The sequence below is a fragment of the Bos mutus genome, chromosome 15, assembly GCF_027580195.1.
Source record: "Bos mutus isolate GX-2022 chromosome 15, NWIPB_WYAK_1.1, whole genome shotgun sequence".
Classification (NCBI taxonomy): domain Eukaryota; kingdom Metazoa; phylum Chordata; class Mammalia; order Artiodactyla; family Bovidae; genus Bos; species Bos mutus.
The window spans coordinates 31,054,782-31,072,559 of NC_091631.1; the positions used below are offsets into that span (position 1 = coordinate 31,054,782).

Sequence of the window (17,778 nt, forward strand, 5' to 3'; positions counted from 1 at the left end):
TAATATGCGTTGACTACCTATTGTAAACTAAGCATTCTTCTGGGTCTTGTAGGGCAAGCTCAAATGAGAGACGCTCATTCAGTTATTGAATAACCCCATACCCTGCTCTGTGCCAGGCTCTATGCCTGGAGATGGGCTTACAGAGCTGAATTACTTATTTATTTAGGTGTTCCAGAGAATTTGCAAGGTGCTGGATAAAGAGATAAATGACAAATAAAATACAGTTTCTATATTGAGTTGCTTAGGGGGAGTAAAAGGGGAGTAATTAAATAGCAATTATGGTCTAATGGGATAAGTACTGTCACAGATGGATGACCCCGAGAATAAGAGAACAAATAGGATAGGGCAATTAACTTGCTTGGGAGAGATCTGGAAAACTTCACAGAAGCAGAGACTTTTTCTTCAGCAGATGGAAGAGGAGATATATATTAAATGGAGCACCTTGTGTAAAAGCTTAGAAGTATAAAGGAGCACGGTTTGTTCAAGGAACCTGAAGTGGCTTGATGTATCTAGAGCAAATGTTGGCAGACTTTTTCTATAAATGGCCAGATAGTCAATATTTTAGGCTTTACTGTCCATATAATCTGTCACAACAACTCAGTTCTGCCTTTGAAGCATGAGAGCAGTACATAAATGAATGACGTGTCTGTATTCCAATAAAACTTTATTTAAAAAAACAAGCAGCAAGATGGATTTGGCCCATGACTGTAGTTTCTCGACCCCTGGCCTGGACTGTAGATGTCTGGTAGGGAGGGGGAATGGCCAGGAAACTGACTGAGAAGTTACTCTATGGGCCAGATTGGAACAGGCCTTGAATGTAAGGCCAAGAAGCTAGGGCTTTGTCCTGGAGGTAATGGGGAGTCATGGGGTTTTAAGTGGGTATGTTGGAATAATTAGATTTATACTTTACAAATCTCATTTTGGTGAGTAGTATGGTAGCTGGGCTGTCAGGAGTAAGACTAGATGTGTAAAGGTGAGTGATAAATAACTGCCTTCTCCCTTACTTTGAGCAATAGCTCCTGGTCTCACTGAGAACAGATACTTCACCCCCAACATGCTCATGTCCCAGCAATCAGTACCAATGGTGTACAGAGCTGTTGTAGCTAAAATGTGGGTCCTTGCTAGATACTCAAGGAGTAAACAAGAGTTGGGAAGCTTCTCAGACCTGAGGTATGTGTGTTGTGGGTTATTAACATTGTATGGAGAAGTGAGAGGGCAGGTGGTGTGGTGTGGTTTGGGAAACATGGAGGGTGAGCAGTGGGGAACAAGGTGAAAAGAGGAAGGAGGAGAATTGCTTCCAGGGAAGAACCCAGGAGGCCTGCCTGATTCCTGCACCCAAAGATGTGCTGCTGCTCTTCCAGCATTACCTCAGTGAATTCTGTTCCCTGATGAAGCTGGATGGACCTATTTTGTTGGGAATTCTGGAGAGATGTCTCCCCTCCTGTCTGCTCTCACCCACACCCCTTCACTACTGCTTCACTTCGGGTGGGGTTGCACACTTTGTGCCACTGCCAGGGAAATCACTTTTCTGAGCTCACAGAACTAAATTTACCTAGTGACAACTGGTCCCTTGGCTCTTCAGAGAGCTGCTGAGCTGCAGCTCTAGCCAGTGCTGCATTCCCCCTGGCGAGGCAGGACTCTCACGGAGCCTCTTAGACCTTCCTGACAGAAGAGCTGCTTGTTCTGAGTCTGAGATAGTAAATCCTTGTTGTGGGAGCTGAGAGTTGCCTCTTTGGTTTTGTTTCTGCCTTTTTGTTGCTTTTAAACTTTGTCTTAAATTAGACTTTAGCTATTAGCTGAATGTGGGACAGTTCAGAGTGATATGGGATAATGCCTGCTTCAAGTATATTGGACCTCAGAGTTCTGGTTCTACACAACATTTTCCAATGCTGTGTTTATAGCTAGGTAACTGGGACTGTCTATCATAGGCTATACAGTTTGGTAGGGGAGATAGACCCATAACAAGACTGAAAAAGGTATACATAGGGGCCGTGGGAGCACAGAAGTATCATCTTTGATCAAGAAGCCCTGATTATCTTCCTCAGTACCACTCCCCTACCTCTAAGCTGCCCCAACTGTGACATCATATTGTTTGATATGGACAGTTAATTTTTTCTTATTTTAAGTAAAATTTAAACAAAAGCATCTTTATAAAATTTTGCATTATAATATTAATTTTAATGAGCAATCTACATAAAAACAATGTGCTTGTTATGCAAGCAGTCTTATGACAAGTCCCTTAGCCACCACCCTCCCTTCCCATCAAACTGCAGCCCTTAAGCCTCTCCTAAATAAAATTCTAGAGTTGTCACTGGAATTCAGTGTTCTTAGAACTTTAGGTTGTTTTTTTAATGAGATTTGGACTTTTTGGGTGAAATTTGATTTTTTAAGTATAGTTTCAATTTATAAAATGCTCTGTGGACTATTAAAAGACATGTGCAAAGGCAGTTTATGACTTCTGCAAACATGACTTATTTAATTCTTACCACACTCAAGTGAGAGGGATAATTAGCCCTCATTTTGAGGGGAAAACAGGCTCAGAGATGCTGAGTTGCTTGCCCCAAAGTCACACAGGAAATGGTCTGTTTCTATAGGTTCTGACTCTTTATACTTACAGTACACTCCTTTCCTTTCCTTAAGGCTTGATGGTTGCAGCCCCACTTCTTTGTTCTCTAAAGAGGTTCCACTCAGCATCTGGCCCTTCCTTTAGGTATAGCTTCCATCAGCCTACGTTCGTCACTTGACCCCCTCTTCTTGCACAGTTCCTCTGTGTCCGCTTGGCATCAGGTGAAGTAACTCAAAAACTGGGGACTAGAATAACCTAAAGTCTCAGTCACTCATTTGTCTGGTTCCTGGGCTGCAAGACTCAGACATCTGGGCCTGCTCAGGCATCGCTAGCTCTCTGTAGTCTCTGCAAATGACCTCTCCAGAATGACAGATTCAGGGTGGCCAGGCTTCTTACATGTTGGCTCAGTGCTCCCAAGGCATGTATCCCAAAAGGGAGTGAGCCAGGTGGAATCTATACTGCCGTTTCTAACCTAGCCTGGGAAGTCATTCGACATCATTGCTGCCACATTCTCTTTTTCAGAAGACGAGTCACTAATGTCAGTCTGTGTTCAAGGGGAGAGTTCAAATTCAACTTTTGTGGGAGGATTGTCAAAGACTTGGGGACATATTTTAAAATCTTCACAGCAAGTAATTTAATCTCTTTAAACTTAATGTTTTGAGGCAAAATTTGGGGGCAAATTGTGTTCTTATTGGGTATTACTGTTCTCATTTGTAAAATAGGTATGATATAATCCATTGGTTGTGAAGATTAAATGAGAAAATAGAAGCTCTTGGAATGTTGCTTAGTGTATAAATAAGCACTCAAAGTTGTTAATTCCTCTTCCTTTTTCCATGATTAAAAAATATGAGGAAGGAATTTCTTATATTTTTTTCTTGAGTGAAACATGTAACAAAGAAGAAAAGGCAGTCTGGTTGGCAAGTAGGACGTATTCCCATGGAAGGACACATAGATGATGTGATACACTTGTACATCTGGCAGATGGGATGTGCTGTGACCTATGACGAGATCTTAGTGGGGTGGCGCCCAGGGGTCTCTTATGACTTGTGTGCTTTTCCCTTGCAGTTCCTGAGGGAAGACCTCAATTACCATGACCCAACAGTGAAACACAGCACCTTCCATGGTGAGGATAAGCTCATCAGCGTGGAGGACCTGTGGAAGGCATGGAAGTCTTCAGAAGGTAATTAATAGCTTGGTTGTCAATGCTAGTTCCTGGAAGGTTTAGAGAAGGGAGAAGATGGGTAGCAATTTGGCTTTAAAAGGATATGAGTAAAAATGCTTAGTAAAGAGCAAACTACTGAAATGATTCTATGTCCAGTCACTGAAAAGAGACTGTATCAAGACTGAATAACACTGAGTAGAGTCACTCTGTTGAGAATGGGGAAAGATGCTCCAAAGAGAGCTGGGTTTGTTCTTTAGTAGAATTCTTATAGAAAACCATCCTATTTCCCTACCCTTCTCTTCACCAGCTCCCCACATCCCCCAGAGGAATCCCCCAGCTTTGGCTGCTTCATCTCCAGAGACAGGGAGCCTGCTGGCTTTTTTTTTTTTTTTTTTTTACTTTACAATATTGTATTAGTTTTGCCATATATCAACATGCATCCGCCACGGGTGTACACGTGTTCCCCATCCTGAACCTCCCTCCCACCTCCCTCCCCATACGATCCCTCTGAGTCATCCCAGTGCACCAGTCCCAAGCTTCCTGTATCCTGCATCGAACCTGGACTGGCGATTCGTTTCTTATATGATATTATACATATTCTAATGCCATTCTCCCAAATCATCCCACCCTCCCTCTCCCACAGAGTCCAAAAGACTGTTCTATACATCTGTGTCTCTTTTGCTGTCTCGCATACAGGATTGTCGTTACCATCTTTATAAATTCCATATATATGCATTAGTATACTGTATTGGTGTTTTTCTTTCTGGCTTACTTCACTCTGTGTAATAGGCTCCAGTTTCATCCACCTCATTAGAACGGATTCAAAGGTATTCTTTTTAATGGCTGAGTAATATTCCGTTGTGTATATGTACCACAGCTTTCTTATCCATTCGTCTGCTGATGGGCATCCAGGTTGCTTCCATGACCTGGCTATTATAAACAGTGCTGCGATGAACAATGGGGTACACCTGTCTCTTTCAATTCTGGTTTCCTCAGTGTGTATGCCCAGCAGTGGGATTGCTGGGTTGTATGGCAGTTCTATTTCCAGTTTTTTAAGGAATTTCCACACTGTTCTCCATAGTGGCTGTACTAGTTTGCATTCCCACCAACAGTGTAAGAGGGTTCCCTTTTCTCCACACCCTCTCCAGCATTTATTGCTTGTAGACTTTTGGATGGCAGCCATTCTGACTGGCGTGAAATGGTACCTCATAGTGGTTTTGATTTGCATTTCTTTGATAATGAGTGATGTTGAACATCTTTTCATGTGTTTGTTAGCCATCTGTATGTCTTCTTTGGAGAAATGTCTATTTAGTTCTTTGGCCCATTTTTTGATTGGGTCGTTTTTCTGGAATTGAGCTGTAGGAGTTGCTTGTATATTTTTGAGATTAGTTGTTTGTCGGTTGCTTCATTTGCTATTATTTTCTCCCATTCTGAAGGCTGTCTTTTCACCTTGCTTATAGTTTCCTTTGTTGTGCAGAAGCTTTTAATTTTAATTAGATCCCATTTGTTTATTTTTGCTTTTATTTCCAATATTCTGGGAGGTGGGTCATAGAGGATCCTGCTGTGATGTATGTCGGAGAGTGTTTTGCCTATGTTCTCCTCTAAGAGTTTTATAGTTTCTGGTCTTATGTTTAGATCTTTAATCCATTTTGAGTTTATTTTTGTGTATGGTGTTAGAAAGTGTTCTAGTTTCATTCTTTTACAAGTGGTTGACCAGTTTTCCCAGCACCACTTGTTAAAGAGATTGTCTTTTCTCCATTGTATATTCTTGCCTCCTTTGTCAAAGATAAGGTGTCCATAGGTGTGTGGGTTTATCTCTGGGCTTTCTATTTTGTTCCATTGATCTCTTTCTGTCTTTGTGCCAGTATGATACTGTCTTGATGACTGTGGCTTTGTAGTAGAGCCTGAAGTCAGGCAGGTTGATTCCTCCAGTTCCATTCTTCTTTCTCAAGATTGCTTTGGCTAGTCGAGGTTTTTTGTATTTCCATACAAATTGTGAAATTATTTGTTCTAGCTCTGTGAAAAATACCATTGGTAGCTTGATAGGGATTTCATTGAATCTATAGATTGCTTTGGGTAGTATACTCATTTTCACTATATTGATTCTTCCAATCCATGAACATGGTATATTTCTCCATCTATTAGTGTCCTCTTTGATTTCTTTCATCAGTGTTTTATAGTTTTCTATATATAGGTCTTTAGTTTCTTTAGGTAGATATCTTCCTAAGTATTTTATTCTTTTCGTTGCAATGGTGAATGGAATTGTTTCCTTAATTTGTCTTTCTATTTTCTCATTATTAGTGTATAGGAATGCAAGGGATTTCTGTGTGTTGATTTTATATCCTGAAACTTTACTATATTCATTGATTAGCTCTAGTAATTTTCTGGTTGAAGTCTTTAGGGTTTTCTATGTAGAGGATCATGTCATCTGCAAACAGTGAGAGTTTTACTTCTTCTTTTCCAATCTGGATTTCTTTTATTTCTTTTTCTGCTCTGATTGCTGTGGCCAAAACTTCCAAAACTACGTTGAATAGTAGTGGTGAGAGAATTCTACTAAGGAACAAACCCAACTCTTTGGATTTAGTACCATCCTATTTCCCTACCCCTCTCTTCACTAGCTCCCCACATCCCCCAGAGGAATCCCACAGCTTTGGCTGCTTCATCTCCAGAGACAGGGAGCCTGCTGGCTTTTTGAAGCAGCCCTTTGCTTCTGAAGATCCCCACTTGGTCCTGGCTCTGCTGAGTCCTAGATGATTCAAAGATTGGGTCAAAGTACAGTTAAGACTCTCTCTTGAGTCTTCTCTTCCAGGTAAAATAGACCTAGTGAGAAGAAAACATTTTTTTTTCCCCATCCTACTCTTCATCTTGGTCTCCTTCTTGTAAATACTTTCATTAATGTCTTTCTTAGGTCATGGCTCCTAGAGTTGGACGCAGACCTGCAGGTATAGTTTGATCAGCACGGAGATGCCCTGTGTGTCTGTTAATGCAGTCTGATTAGCTGCTGGTATCTTCAGCAGTCATATCACTCTGCAGACTCATGTTGAACTTATTAAAGCTTTAGCTCTTTAGATCCTTTTCTTGTGTAAGACTGCTAAACTATGATTGTGTGCTCAGTCTCTCAGTCGTGTCTGACTTTTTGTGACCCCATGGACTGTAGCTCACCAGGCTCCTCTGTCCATGGAATTTTCCAAGCAAGAATACTGGAGTAGGTTGCTATGCCCTCCTCCAGGGGATCTTCCTGACGCAGGAATTGAACTCATGTCTCTTGCATCTCCTTTATTGGCAGGTGGCTTCTTTACTCCTGGGCCACTTGGGAAACCCCACTAAACTAAGAGTACCTTTTCTTGGGGGAGGGGTTGTTTTTCCTAGAGCATTTGCTTCAGAATTCCAAGTGAAAGGGCATGTCTAACTGTGTGAGACTTGACAGGGAAGGGAAAAAAAGTGCATTAGCCTCCTTTCCATTTGTGTCTGTGGCTAATGTCCTTTGATATGAACAAGAATGGAGGCAATCTCTCCCTTGGCTCTCTGAGGGTAGGTCTTGATGCTAAGAAGAATTAAACGTAAGTGACCACCAGAGTCCCTGGTTTTTCAGATGAGGAACCTTAGGCCTAGATTTATAAAGTTATTTGTTCATTGTATTTAGTAAATAGTGGAGCCAGGACTTAGACCTGGGCCTTCTGCTCTCTAGGCCATTGTTTTTCCATACCACCTTGGTTGAAAGCACTGATCTGGCTGTAGAGAAGATTAGTTTTGGTAGGAATGAGGCAGTTTCTATTTTTGTTTAAATTCTTACCTAGGATTATGGAATTTCAGTTCTGGAAGGGATCATCTATATTGTAGATGGAAAACAGTAATTTAAACAGTAAGACCTAGATGCTAATCCTGATTGTAGGATGGACAGGCTGATACTTCCTGTTAACTCTATTTTTAAAAAAATCAGTTTAGAAGAATCATAACTTAGCTATATACATAGCTTACTGGAAATCATTAGAAGTTGAGTTCCTTGGGGTGCTTTTGTTTAATGGCTCCTGAGCAACTCAGGCTGTCTACTGATGAGAGATCAAGCACAGAAATGATCTTTGGAATGATACCAGCACTGCCAGGAAAAATCTTCTAACACTACCATTTAATTTTAGTTTTCTTCTTTTTTTGTAATAACTTGAGGCCATGGCGCCTGGGTTTTAAGAGTGGATGTCATAAGTAAGAACTTAGAATGAAAGATGGCAGGGAGAACATTCCTGGCCTTCTCTGAAAGCCACAGAGAAAAACTGGGAAGGGAAAGTGACCAAGAGAGTGCAGAAACAGAGGGACAAAATCATAATATTAGAAAACAGCTCAAGGCAATTTTCTGGTTAAGGACTTTATTTCTGAACTTAGCAACTAATTGGAACACTTCCAAACATGTTCTAAATGACAGGAAGATGGAAGATGATGGAGTGAGTTTTTAAGAGTTTGTACCCATCACTGATGAGCAGAGAAAAGCATTTCATTGCAGTGATGTTGCTCATAGCTAAGCTAGAAATGATACATACATACAATTTTGGATTTGCTCACCATGTGTCATGCCTGATGGTTTGACAAACTAAAAGTGAAAATCTTATGTACTATTTCTCCAAACAATTTGTTTCATTATTCCAAGTAAAGCTCCTAATTTCTCTAGAGTTACAATTTCCAGGGCTACAAAAAGCATGTGCTATTCTGGCACTGGCTCAAACTTGCTGGCCTGGGTTTTGCTAGATGATGTAGTTATTAGCAGTGGTCATTTCTATTCAGAACATTAGCTGACTAATGTCAGTACCGTCTATGTGATTAGTGTTGTTAACATTTTCTGACTAATGTTGGAGCCAGTCTTTTCTCTGTTATTTAGATTTAAGCCAAAAAGCCCGATAATTTCTACATTAGCCAGCTCTTAACTTTAATAATAAAAAATAACAATAACAACTAAAAAACTGATATTTAACATGTGCTAGGACTGAAGTGACTTAGCAGCAGCAGCAGCAGGCAATGTTCTGAGTGCTTTACGTATATTAGCTCATTTATTTCTTACAAAAAGCTTATGGAGTACACTTATTACAATTGTCTCCATTTACAGATGAGGAAGATGAAGCAGAGAGAGTCATTAAGTGAAATAATGTAATGCAATTTTGTTACTCACTGTCCAGGGTTAGTGCAGACTTCATAAGAAAAGGGTACAGTACCTAACAAGACTACTCTCACTTCAGACACCAAACTATTAATAGCTGTAAGCTTTAGGTATTTCCAGACCACCTGTACTCTGACTAACTGGCTACAAAAGCAGGGGTTCCCACAATCCCCTCAGGTTTAATAATTTACTAAATGACTGTCAGGATTCAGGGAAGTGGTATGCCTATGATTGTAATTTTATTATAAAGGATAAAAATTAGGACCAGCAAAAGAAAGACAGACACCCATATGGCAAGGTCTTATAGGGTCCTGAATGTGGAGCTTCTGTGCCCTCTCCCCATGGAATCAGAACATATCACCCTCCTGGCGCATGAGTCGTAATGCAACCATGAAGCTCAGCTAAGCTTCATTGTCAAGAGTTTTTATTGGGGTCTCCTATAATATAAGCGTGATTGATTGACACACATGACTGAATTCAATCTCCAGGTCCCTGTTCCTCTCCAAAGGTTGGGCTGATGTCACTTGACTCAAAGTCCCAATCCTCTAGTCACATGGTTGATCTTTCTGGTGACCAGCCCCCATCCAGAGTTCTCTTATTAGTATGAACTCAAGTGTGATCCAGGGCCCACCACAAATAACAAAGATACTCCTATCATCAAGGAAAATGACCTTAAGATAAAAAACAACCAAATTCTTTATTATACACAGTTAAGTCATTAAGTAAGGGAGAGCTGAACTAGTAGGGCTGAGGAAGAGTTGAGAACAAGGGCAACTCCAGGGATCCCAGCAGCCAGGACTGGGGAATTGGCCTCTTCTAACTGGTAACTCAAAGCCAAAGATGGAGAAGCTCTATACAGTCAACAAAAACAAGACCAGGAGCTGACTGTGGCTCAGATCATGAACTCCTTATTGCCAAATTCAGACTTAAATGGAAGAAAGTAGAGAAAACCACTAGACCATTCAGGTATGACTTAAATTAAATCCCTTATGATTATACAGTGGAAGTGAGAAATAGATTTAAGGGACTAGATCTGATAGATAGAGTGCCTGATGAACTATGGAATGAGGTTTGTGACATTGTACAGGAGACAGGGATCAAGACCATCCCCATGGCAAAGAAATGCAAAAAAGCAAAATGGCTGTCTGGGGAGGCCTTACAAATAGCTGTGAAAAGAAGAGAAGCGAAAAGCAAAGGAGAAAAGGAAAGATACAAACATCTGAATGCAGAGTTCCAAAGAATAGCAAGAAGAGATAAGAAAGCCTTCCTCAGCGATCAATGCAAAGAAATAGAGGAAAACAACAGAATGGGAAAGACTAGAGATCTCTTCAAGAAAATTAGAGATACCAAGGGAACATTTCATGCAAAGATGGGCTCAATAAAGGACAGAAATGGTATGGACCTAATAGAAGCAGAAGATATTAAGAAGAGCTGGCAAGAATACACAGAATAACTGTACAAAAAAGATCTTCACGACCCAGATAATCACAATGGTGTGATCACTGACCTAGAGCCAGATATCCCGGAATGTGAAGTTAAGTGGGCCTTAGAAAGCATCACTACGAACAAAGCTAGTGGAGGTGATGGAATTCCAGTTGAGCTATTTCAAATCCTGAAAGATGATGCTGTAAAAGTGCTGCACTCAATATGCCAGCATATTTGGAAAACTCAGCAGTGGCCACAGGACTGGAAAAGGTCCGTTTTCATTCCAACCCCAAAGAAAGGCAATGCCAAAGAATGCTCAAACTACTGCACAATTGCACTCATCTCACATGCTAGTAATGTAATGCTCAAAATTCTCCAAGCCAGACTTCAGCAATACGTGAACCGTGAACTTCCTGATGTTCAAGCTGGTTTTGAAGAGGCAGAGGAGCCAGAGACCAAATAGCCAACATCCGCTGTATCATCGAAAACAGATCCAAGGGAGTTCCAGAAAAACATCTATTTCTGCTTTATTGACCATGCCAAAGCCTTTGACTGTGTGGATCACAAGAAACTGTGGAAAATTCTGAAAGAGATGGGAATACCAGACCACCTGACCTGCCTCTTGAGAAATCTGTATGCAGGTCAGGAAGCAACAGTTAGAACTGGACATGGAACAACAGACTGTTTCCAAATAGGAAAAGGAGTACGTCAAGGCTGTATACTGTCACCCTGCTTATTTAACGTATATGCAGAGTACATCATGAGAAACGCAGGGCTGGAAGAAGCACAAGCTGGAATCAAGATTGCGGGGAGAAATCTCAATAACCTCAGATATGCAGATGACACCACCCTTATGGCAGAAATTGAAAAGGAACTAAAAAGCCTCTTGATGAAGGTGAAAGAGGAGACTTAAAAAGTTGGCTTAAAACTCAGCATTCAGAAAACGAAGATCATGGCATTTGGTCCCATCACTTCATGGGAGATAGATGGGGAAAGAGTGGAAACAGTGTCAGACTTTATTTGGGGGGGCTCCAAAATCACTGCAGACGGTGACTGCAGCCATGACATTAAAAGACATTTACTCCTTGGAAGAAAAGTTATGACCAACCTAGATAGCATATTCAAAAGCAGAGACATTACTTTGCCAGCAAAGGTCCATCTAGTCAAGGCTATGGTTTTTCCAGTGGTCATGTATGGATGCGAGAGTTGGACTATGAAGAAAGCTGAGCGCCAAAGAGTTAATGCTTTTGAATTGTGGTGCTGGAGAAGACTCTTGAGAGTCCCTTGGACTGCAAGGAGATCCAACCAGTCCATTCTGAAGGAGATCAGTCCTGGGATTTCTTTGGAAGGAATGATGCTAAAGCTGAAACTCCAGTACTCTGGCCACCTTGTGCGAAGAGTTGACTCATTGGAAAAGACTCTGATGCTGGGAGGGATTGGGGGTAGGAGGAGAAGGGGACGACAGAGGATGAGCTGGCTGGATGGCATCACTGACTCGATGGACGTGAGTCTGGGTGAACTCCGGGAATTGGTGATGGACAGGGAAGCCTGGCGTGCTGCGATTCATGGGGTCGCAAAGAGTCAGACACGATTGAGCGACTGATCTGAACTGAACTGAACTGAACTGGTAACTCTCATATGACTCAGCTATATTCATTTTTCATCTCTAAGTGTCTTTGTTCAAGAGTCAGATATGGTGGAGGGAGAATCAGATTGGCACAGTTTGGATCACAGCCTTACGTATGATAGTGATAGTGAGAGAGTATGTGTGTGTGGGGGAGCGGTGCTGGAGGGTGCGGTAAATCCGAATCCCTTTAAGATCCTTTAGGTAAGGGGAGTGGCAGTTCTTTAATGGAAGAGAAGCTGAGTGAATTTTGTAGGATCTTTGAGAAATAGAATTGTTTGTTTGTTTGAGCCAGTGAAAACAGTAACTATGCCCTTTGTAGTGAGGGGAGGCATTGACCCAAGAGAATTACTTTCTAAAGCGGGGCTTCCATTCTTTAAACAAATTGTGCTGTTTTACTGTTTCTTCTCCCTTTCCTGAACATGAGGTTTAAAAAGATGTTGTCTGTTGAACAAAGCATATTTGGTAATAATTTCTTACCCATTTTTATGGATCAGAAGCACCTTAACTATCAAGTTTGATTCTAAGGAATATGATTCCAGATAAAAGCAAAAGAACTTGGTATTTTAGTATCACTCAGAACTTTGTCTTGAGAGGATGTTTGTTTTCTACTAGGCTTTTGGAAATAAGAAAATAAGCTGACTGTCCTCTTGTTCTATCTGTGCTGTTCATCGTAGGACAGGATTTTTTACAGGAGCTGTAGAGCAATATTGGAGAACCAGAAGGGTTTCAGGAAGAAAACTCAGCAGAACTGGCCTCTCTGTTGACATAACACAGGGGACCAGGTGGCATTGGAATTTAGCATAAACCATTTCAGAAGTCAGATCAATATAAAAGAGCAGACATCCCCTTTTTTGCTTTTACATAAACCCGACGAGATCTATTTATTCTGTTCTTTTAGCTATTTAAAAATTACTTTGCTAAGTGAATCTTCAAATCATTTAGTTAAATTCCTCAACCATTAGTTGTTTGTTGCTACATTTTTGGGGCAAAAAAGATACACTTGGCTTTTTCTTTCTCTTACATTCTTTCAGGTATAAATGCAAAATGACTGTGATAAGTGTTAAAATCATTGCATCAATGCTGGTTGTATTTTGTTATCTAAAAAAAAAATTGAACAAACCACAGTCATTTTCTATTTATATCAATAGCCACTTGAGGGTAAAAATGTCCTACTTGCATCCCCATTTAATAAAGGAAACTGAGCATCTCTCACCTGTTTCTGTTCCCAAGTCCAGAGGATTCTACCTCTTTAATATATTTTATGTGCATTTCCTATGATACTGTTTTCACTCAACTACCTCTTCTAAAGGAGATTTATTGAGTTGTAATTGACAATAAAATATAGTTAAAGTGTACGGTTTTCCAAGTTTTGACACATGTATACAACTGTGAAACCATCACCACAATCAAGATAGTGAATATATTTATCACCCCTACAATTTTTCTCACAGTCCTTTGTGATCTTTCCCTTCCTACCTCTCAGACAACTACTGATCTTCTTTCAGTCACTATAGGCTTGCATTTTATAGAATTTTCCATACATGGAGTCATATAATAGGTATTTAAATATGTACTTCTTTCACTTAGCGTAGTTGTTTTGAGATTCATTCATGTTGTTGCATATATAAATATTTTATTTATTTTTATTGCTTAATAGGATAACAGTCCATTCTCTAAATATACCACAATTTATTTATCCATTCACCTACTGACAGACATTTGAGTTATATCCAGTTTTTGGTTCTTATAAATAAAGCTTCTATGAACATTCACATACAAGTTTTTCTATGGACATATATTTTCTTTTCTCTTAGGTAAGTATCTAGGAGTGAAATGGCTAGATCATTTGGTAGGTATATATTTTTAAAAAACTGTCAGATTGTCTTCAAAGTAGTTGTATCATTATACATTCTCACCAGTAGTGTATGACTTGCAGTTCTTCCACGTCCTTGCTAGCACTTGGTATGATCAGTCTTTCTTTTTTCTTTTTTTTTTTTAATATTTATTTTTTTGGCTGTGCTGGGTCTTAGTTGCGACACATGGGATCTCTAGTTGTAGCGAACTCTTAGTTGTGGCATGTGGGATCTAGTTCTTTGACCAGGGATCGAACCCTGGGCCCCCTACCATAAGAGCTCAGAGTCTTAGCCTCTGGACCACCAGGGAAGTTCCTGGTCAGTCTTTTAAATTTTAGCTATTCTAACAGTATAGTGTTGTTTCATAGTGATTTTATTTTGCATTTTCCTGATGATTATTGATATTGGGCATCTTTTTCATGTGCCATTCACATATCTTCTTTGGTGAATTATCTGTCCAAATTGTATGTCTATATTTTAATTGGCTTGTGGGTTTTTTTTTTTGTTGTTGTTGTTGAAGTTTAAGAGTCCTTTATATATTCTGGATATAAATTCTTTATGGAAAAAAAAAGCCTTTATAAGATGTATGCTTTGTAAAGATTTTCTCCAGTCTATGGTTTGTCTTATCATCCTCTTAACAGTATCTTTTAAAGAGCAGAAAGTTTTACTTTTTTTCTGAACTTCAGTTTATCAGTTAGTTCTTTTATGGATCATGCTTTTGGTGTCATTTGTAAGAAATTTTTGCTTAACCCACACTTGTGCAAGCATTTTCTACTGTATTTCTTTCTAGAAGTTTTATAGTTTTAGGTTTTACATTTAGACTTACGATCTGTTTTGTATTCATTTTTGTATATGGTGTTAAGTATGGATTTTAGTTATTTTTGTGCTTATGGATGTCCCAGTTGTTCTAGAACCATTTGTTGAAAATTCTGTCTTTTCTCCACTGCGTTGCCTTGCACTTTTTGTAAAAAATCAGTTGTCCATTTAACTGTGGGTTTACTTATGGACTCTGTTCTGTCTACTCATCTATTTGTCTTTGTGTCAGTACCATGGTATTTTTGTTACAATAGTCTTATAGTAATTCTTTCAGTCAGATAGTGTTAGCCCTCCAGCTTTGTTTTTCTTCTTCAGAATTGTTTTGGCTGTTTGTCCTCAATTCAGCTTGTCAATTTCTAAAAAAAAAAAAATCCCTATGGGATTTTATCTGTAGATCAGTGTGTAAGAGCTGACATCTTAACAAGATTTAGTTTTCTGACCTATGGACAGAGTATATTGCTACATTTGTTTAGGAGGTACATTTTCTCTCAGCATGTTTTTTAAAATTAATTTATTAATTTATTTGGTTGTGTCGGGTCTTAGTTGTGGCGTATAGGATCTAGTTCCCTGACCAAGAGTTGAATCTGGGCCCCCTATATTGGGAGCTCGGAATCTTAGCCACTAGACCACCAGGGAAGTCCCTCTCAGGATCAGTTTTCAGGATACAAATCTTTCATATCTTTTGTTGGATTTATTTATAAGTATTTCACAGGTTTTGATTGTATTGTGAGTAGTAGTTTTTAAATTGTGGTAAAATATACATCATGTAAATTTTACTATTGTGTGTGTGTATGCTCAGTCACTCAGTCATGTCTGACTCTTTGTGAACCCTTCGACTGTAGCTTCCCAGACTCCTCTGTCCATGAAATTTTCCAGGCAAGAATACTGGAATGGGTTGCCATTTCCTACTCCAGGGGATCTTCCCAACCCAGGGATCAAATCCCTGTCTCTTGTGTCTCCTTCACTGGCAGCAGATTCTCTACCACTGTGCCACTTGACCACCCCAAATTTTACTATTAAGTGATGTTAATTTAATTTTTGATTATTGCTTTATAAGAAAAACATAATTGATTTTATATATTGATCTTGTACTCTGCAATCTTGTTAAACTCACTTACTAGTAGGATACCATCAGATTTTCAAATTAGACAGTTGTGTCTGCTAGTAAAGAAAGTTTAATTTTTTTCTTTTCCAACCTGGATGCCTTTAAGAAATATTTTTCTTTTCTGATTGCCCTGGTTAGTATCTCCAGTACTGTATTGAAGAGAAGCAGTAAGAGCAGGCATCTTCATCTTGTTTCTGATATTAAAGGGAAATCATTTAGTCTTTCACCGTTAAATATAACATTAAATATAATGGTGTGTCCAACTCTTGCGACCCCATGGACTGTAGCCTGCCAGGCTCCTCTGTCCATGGGATTCTCCAGGCAAGAATACTGAAGTGGGTTGCCATTTCCTTTTCCAGGGGATCTTCCCGACCCAAGAATTGAACGTGGGTCTCCTGCATTGCAGGCAGATACTTTACCAACTGAGCTACAAGGGAAGCCCTCAAATATAACATTAGCTATTGCTCTTTGGTTGGTTGGTTGGTTGTTTTTGTTTGTTTTCTATAAAAACCTTTCGTCAGATCAAGGAAGCTACCTTCTGTTCCTAGTTTGCTGAGAACTTTGATCAGGAATGGATGTTGGATTTTCTTTTTAAATTTTCTTTATTTTATTTTTGGCTGTTCTGGGTCTTGGTTGCTGAACAGGCTTTTCTCTAGTTGTGAGTGGGCGCTACTGCCTAGTTATGGTTCGTGGGCGTCTCACTGCGATGGACTCTCTTGTTGAGGAGCACGGCTCTAGGGCTCGAGGGCTTCAGAAGTTGTGGCTCCCAGGCTCTAGAGCACAGGCTCAGTAGCTGTGGCGTATGGGCTTCGTTGCCCCGCAGCATGTGAAATATTCCTGAATCAGGGGTGGAACACTCGTCTCCTACATTGGCAGGCAAATTCTTTACCACTGAGCCACCAAGGAAGTCCTGGATGTTGGATTTTATCCAGTGAGTTTCAGAGTTGATTGCCTGGTTTTTCTGCTTTTGTTTGCTAATATGATAAATTATATTGACTGATTTTTCCATGTTAAACTAGTTGTATTCTTGGGATGAACCCCACTTGGTCATTTTCTAAATATATGGTTGGATTTTACTTGTTAAAATTTTATTATTTTTTTTTTCTATTAAAATGTTTAAATTGAGATATAGTTGATTTACAGTATTTTATTAGTTTCAGGCATACAGCATAGCAATTTTGTATTTTTTTTTTAACAGATTGTCACTATTAAAAGCTAATATTTCATATTTGCTAAAACTTTGTTTCAAACTTGTGGACCTTTGTTAGGGGTTTAGGGATATTGGTTTGTCATTTTCTTTTCTTGTTTTATCAGGATAATGCTGGCCTCATAAAATGAGTTGGGAAGTATTCATCAATTTTCAGAAGACTTCATGCAGAATTGGTGTATTTTTCCTTGAATATTTGGTAGAATTCACCAGTAAAGCAATTTGAGCTTGGTGTTTTCCTTGTGGGAAGGTTTTCTGTTTTCTTTTTTACAGTATCAGTTTCTTTAATTTGTTGTTCAGTAGCTTAGTCATGTCTGACTCTTTGCAACCCCATGGACTGCAGCATATCAGGCTTCCCTGTTCATCACTAACTCCTGGAGTTTGCTCAAACTCATGTCCATTGAATCGATGATACCATCCATCCTTCTCATCCTCTGTTGCACCCTTCTCCTCCTGCCCTCAATCTTTCCCAGCATCAGAGTCTTTTCCAGTGAGTCAGCTCTTTGCATCAGGTGGCCAAAGTATTTAATGTGTTGGAGCTTCAACTTTAGCATCAGTCCTTCCAATGAATATTCAGGACTGATTTCCTTTAGAACTGACTGGTTTGATCTCCTTGCAGTTCAAGGGACTCTCAAGAGTCTTCTCCAGCACCACAGTTTGAAAGTATGCTTCTTTATGGTCCAACTTCCATATCTGTACACAACTACTAGAAAAACCATAGCTTTGGCTACACAGACCTTTGTCGGCAAAGTGATGTCTCTGGTTTTTAATACACTGTCTAGGTTTGTCATAGCTTTTCTTCCAAGGAGCAAGAGCAAGGAGCAAGTCTTTTAATTTCATGGCTGCAGTCACTGCCCACAGTGATTTTGGAGCC

At 39.7% G+C, this 17,778-nt stretch overlaps 1 protein-coding gene across 4 annotated transcripts in view; it reads left to right on the top strand.

Annotated features, from left to right (window-relative positions):
* Positions 1 to 17,778, top strand: part of STIM1 (stromal interaction molecule 1) — a 204,945-nt gene that overhangs the window by 139,232 nt on the left and 47,935 nt on the right. For all 4 annotated transcript variants that reach the window (XM_070383826.1, XM_070383828.1, XM_005886647.2 and 1 more), the window contains exon 3: positions 3,632 to 3,746. In XM_070383826.1, coding sequence (XP_070239927.1) covers positions 3,632 to 3,746 — 115 coding nt within the window. The remainder of the gene's footprint in view (positions 1 to 3,631; positions 3,747 to 17,778) is intronic.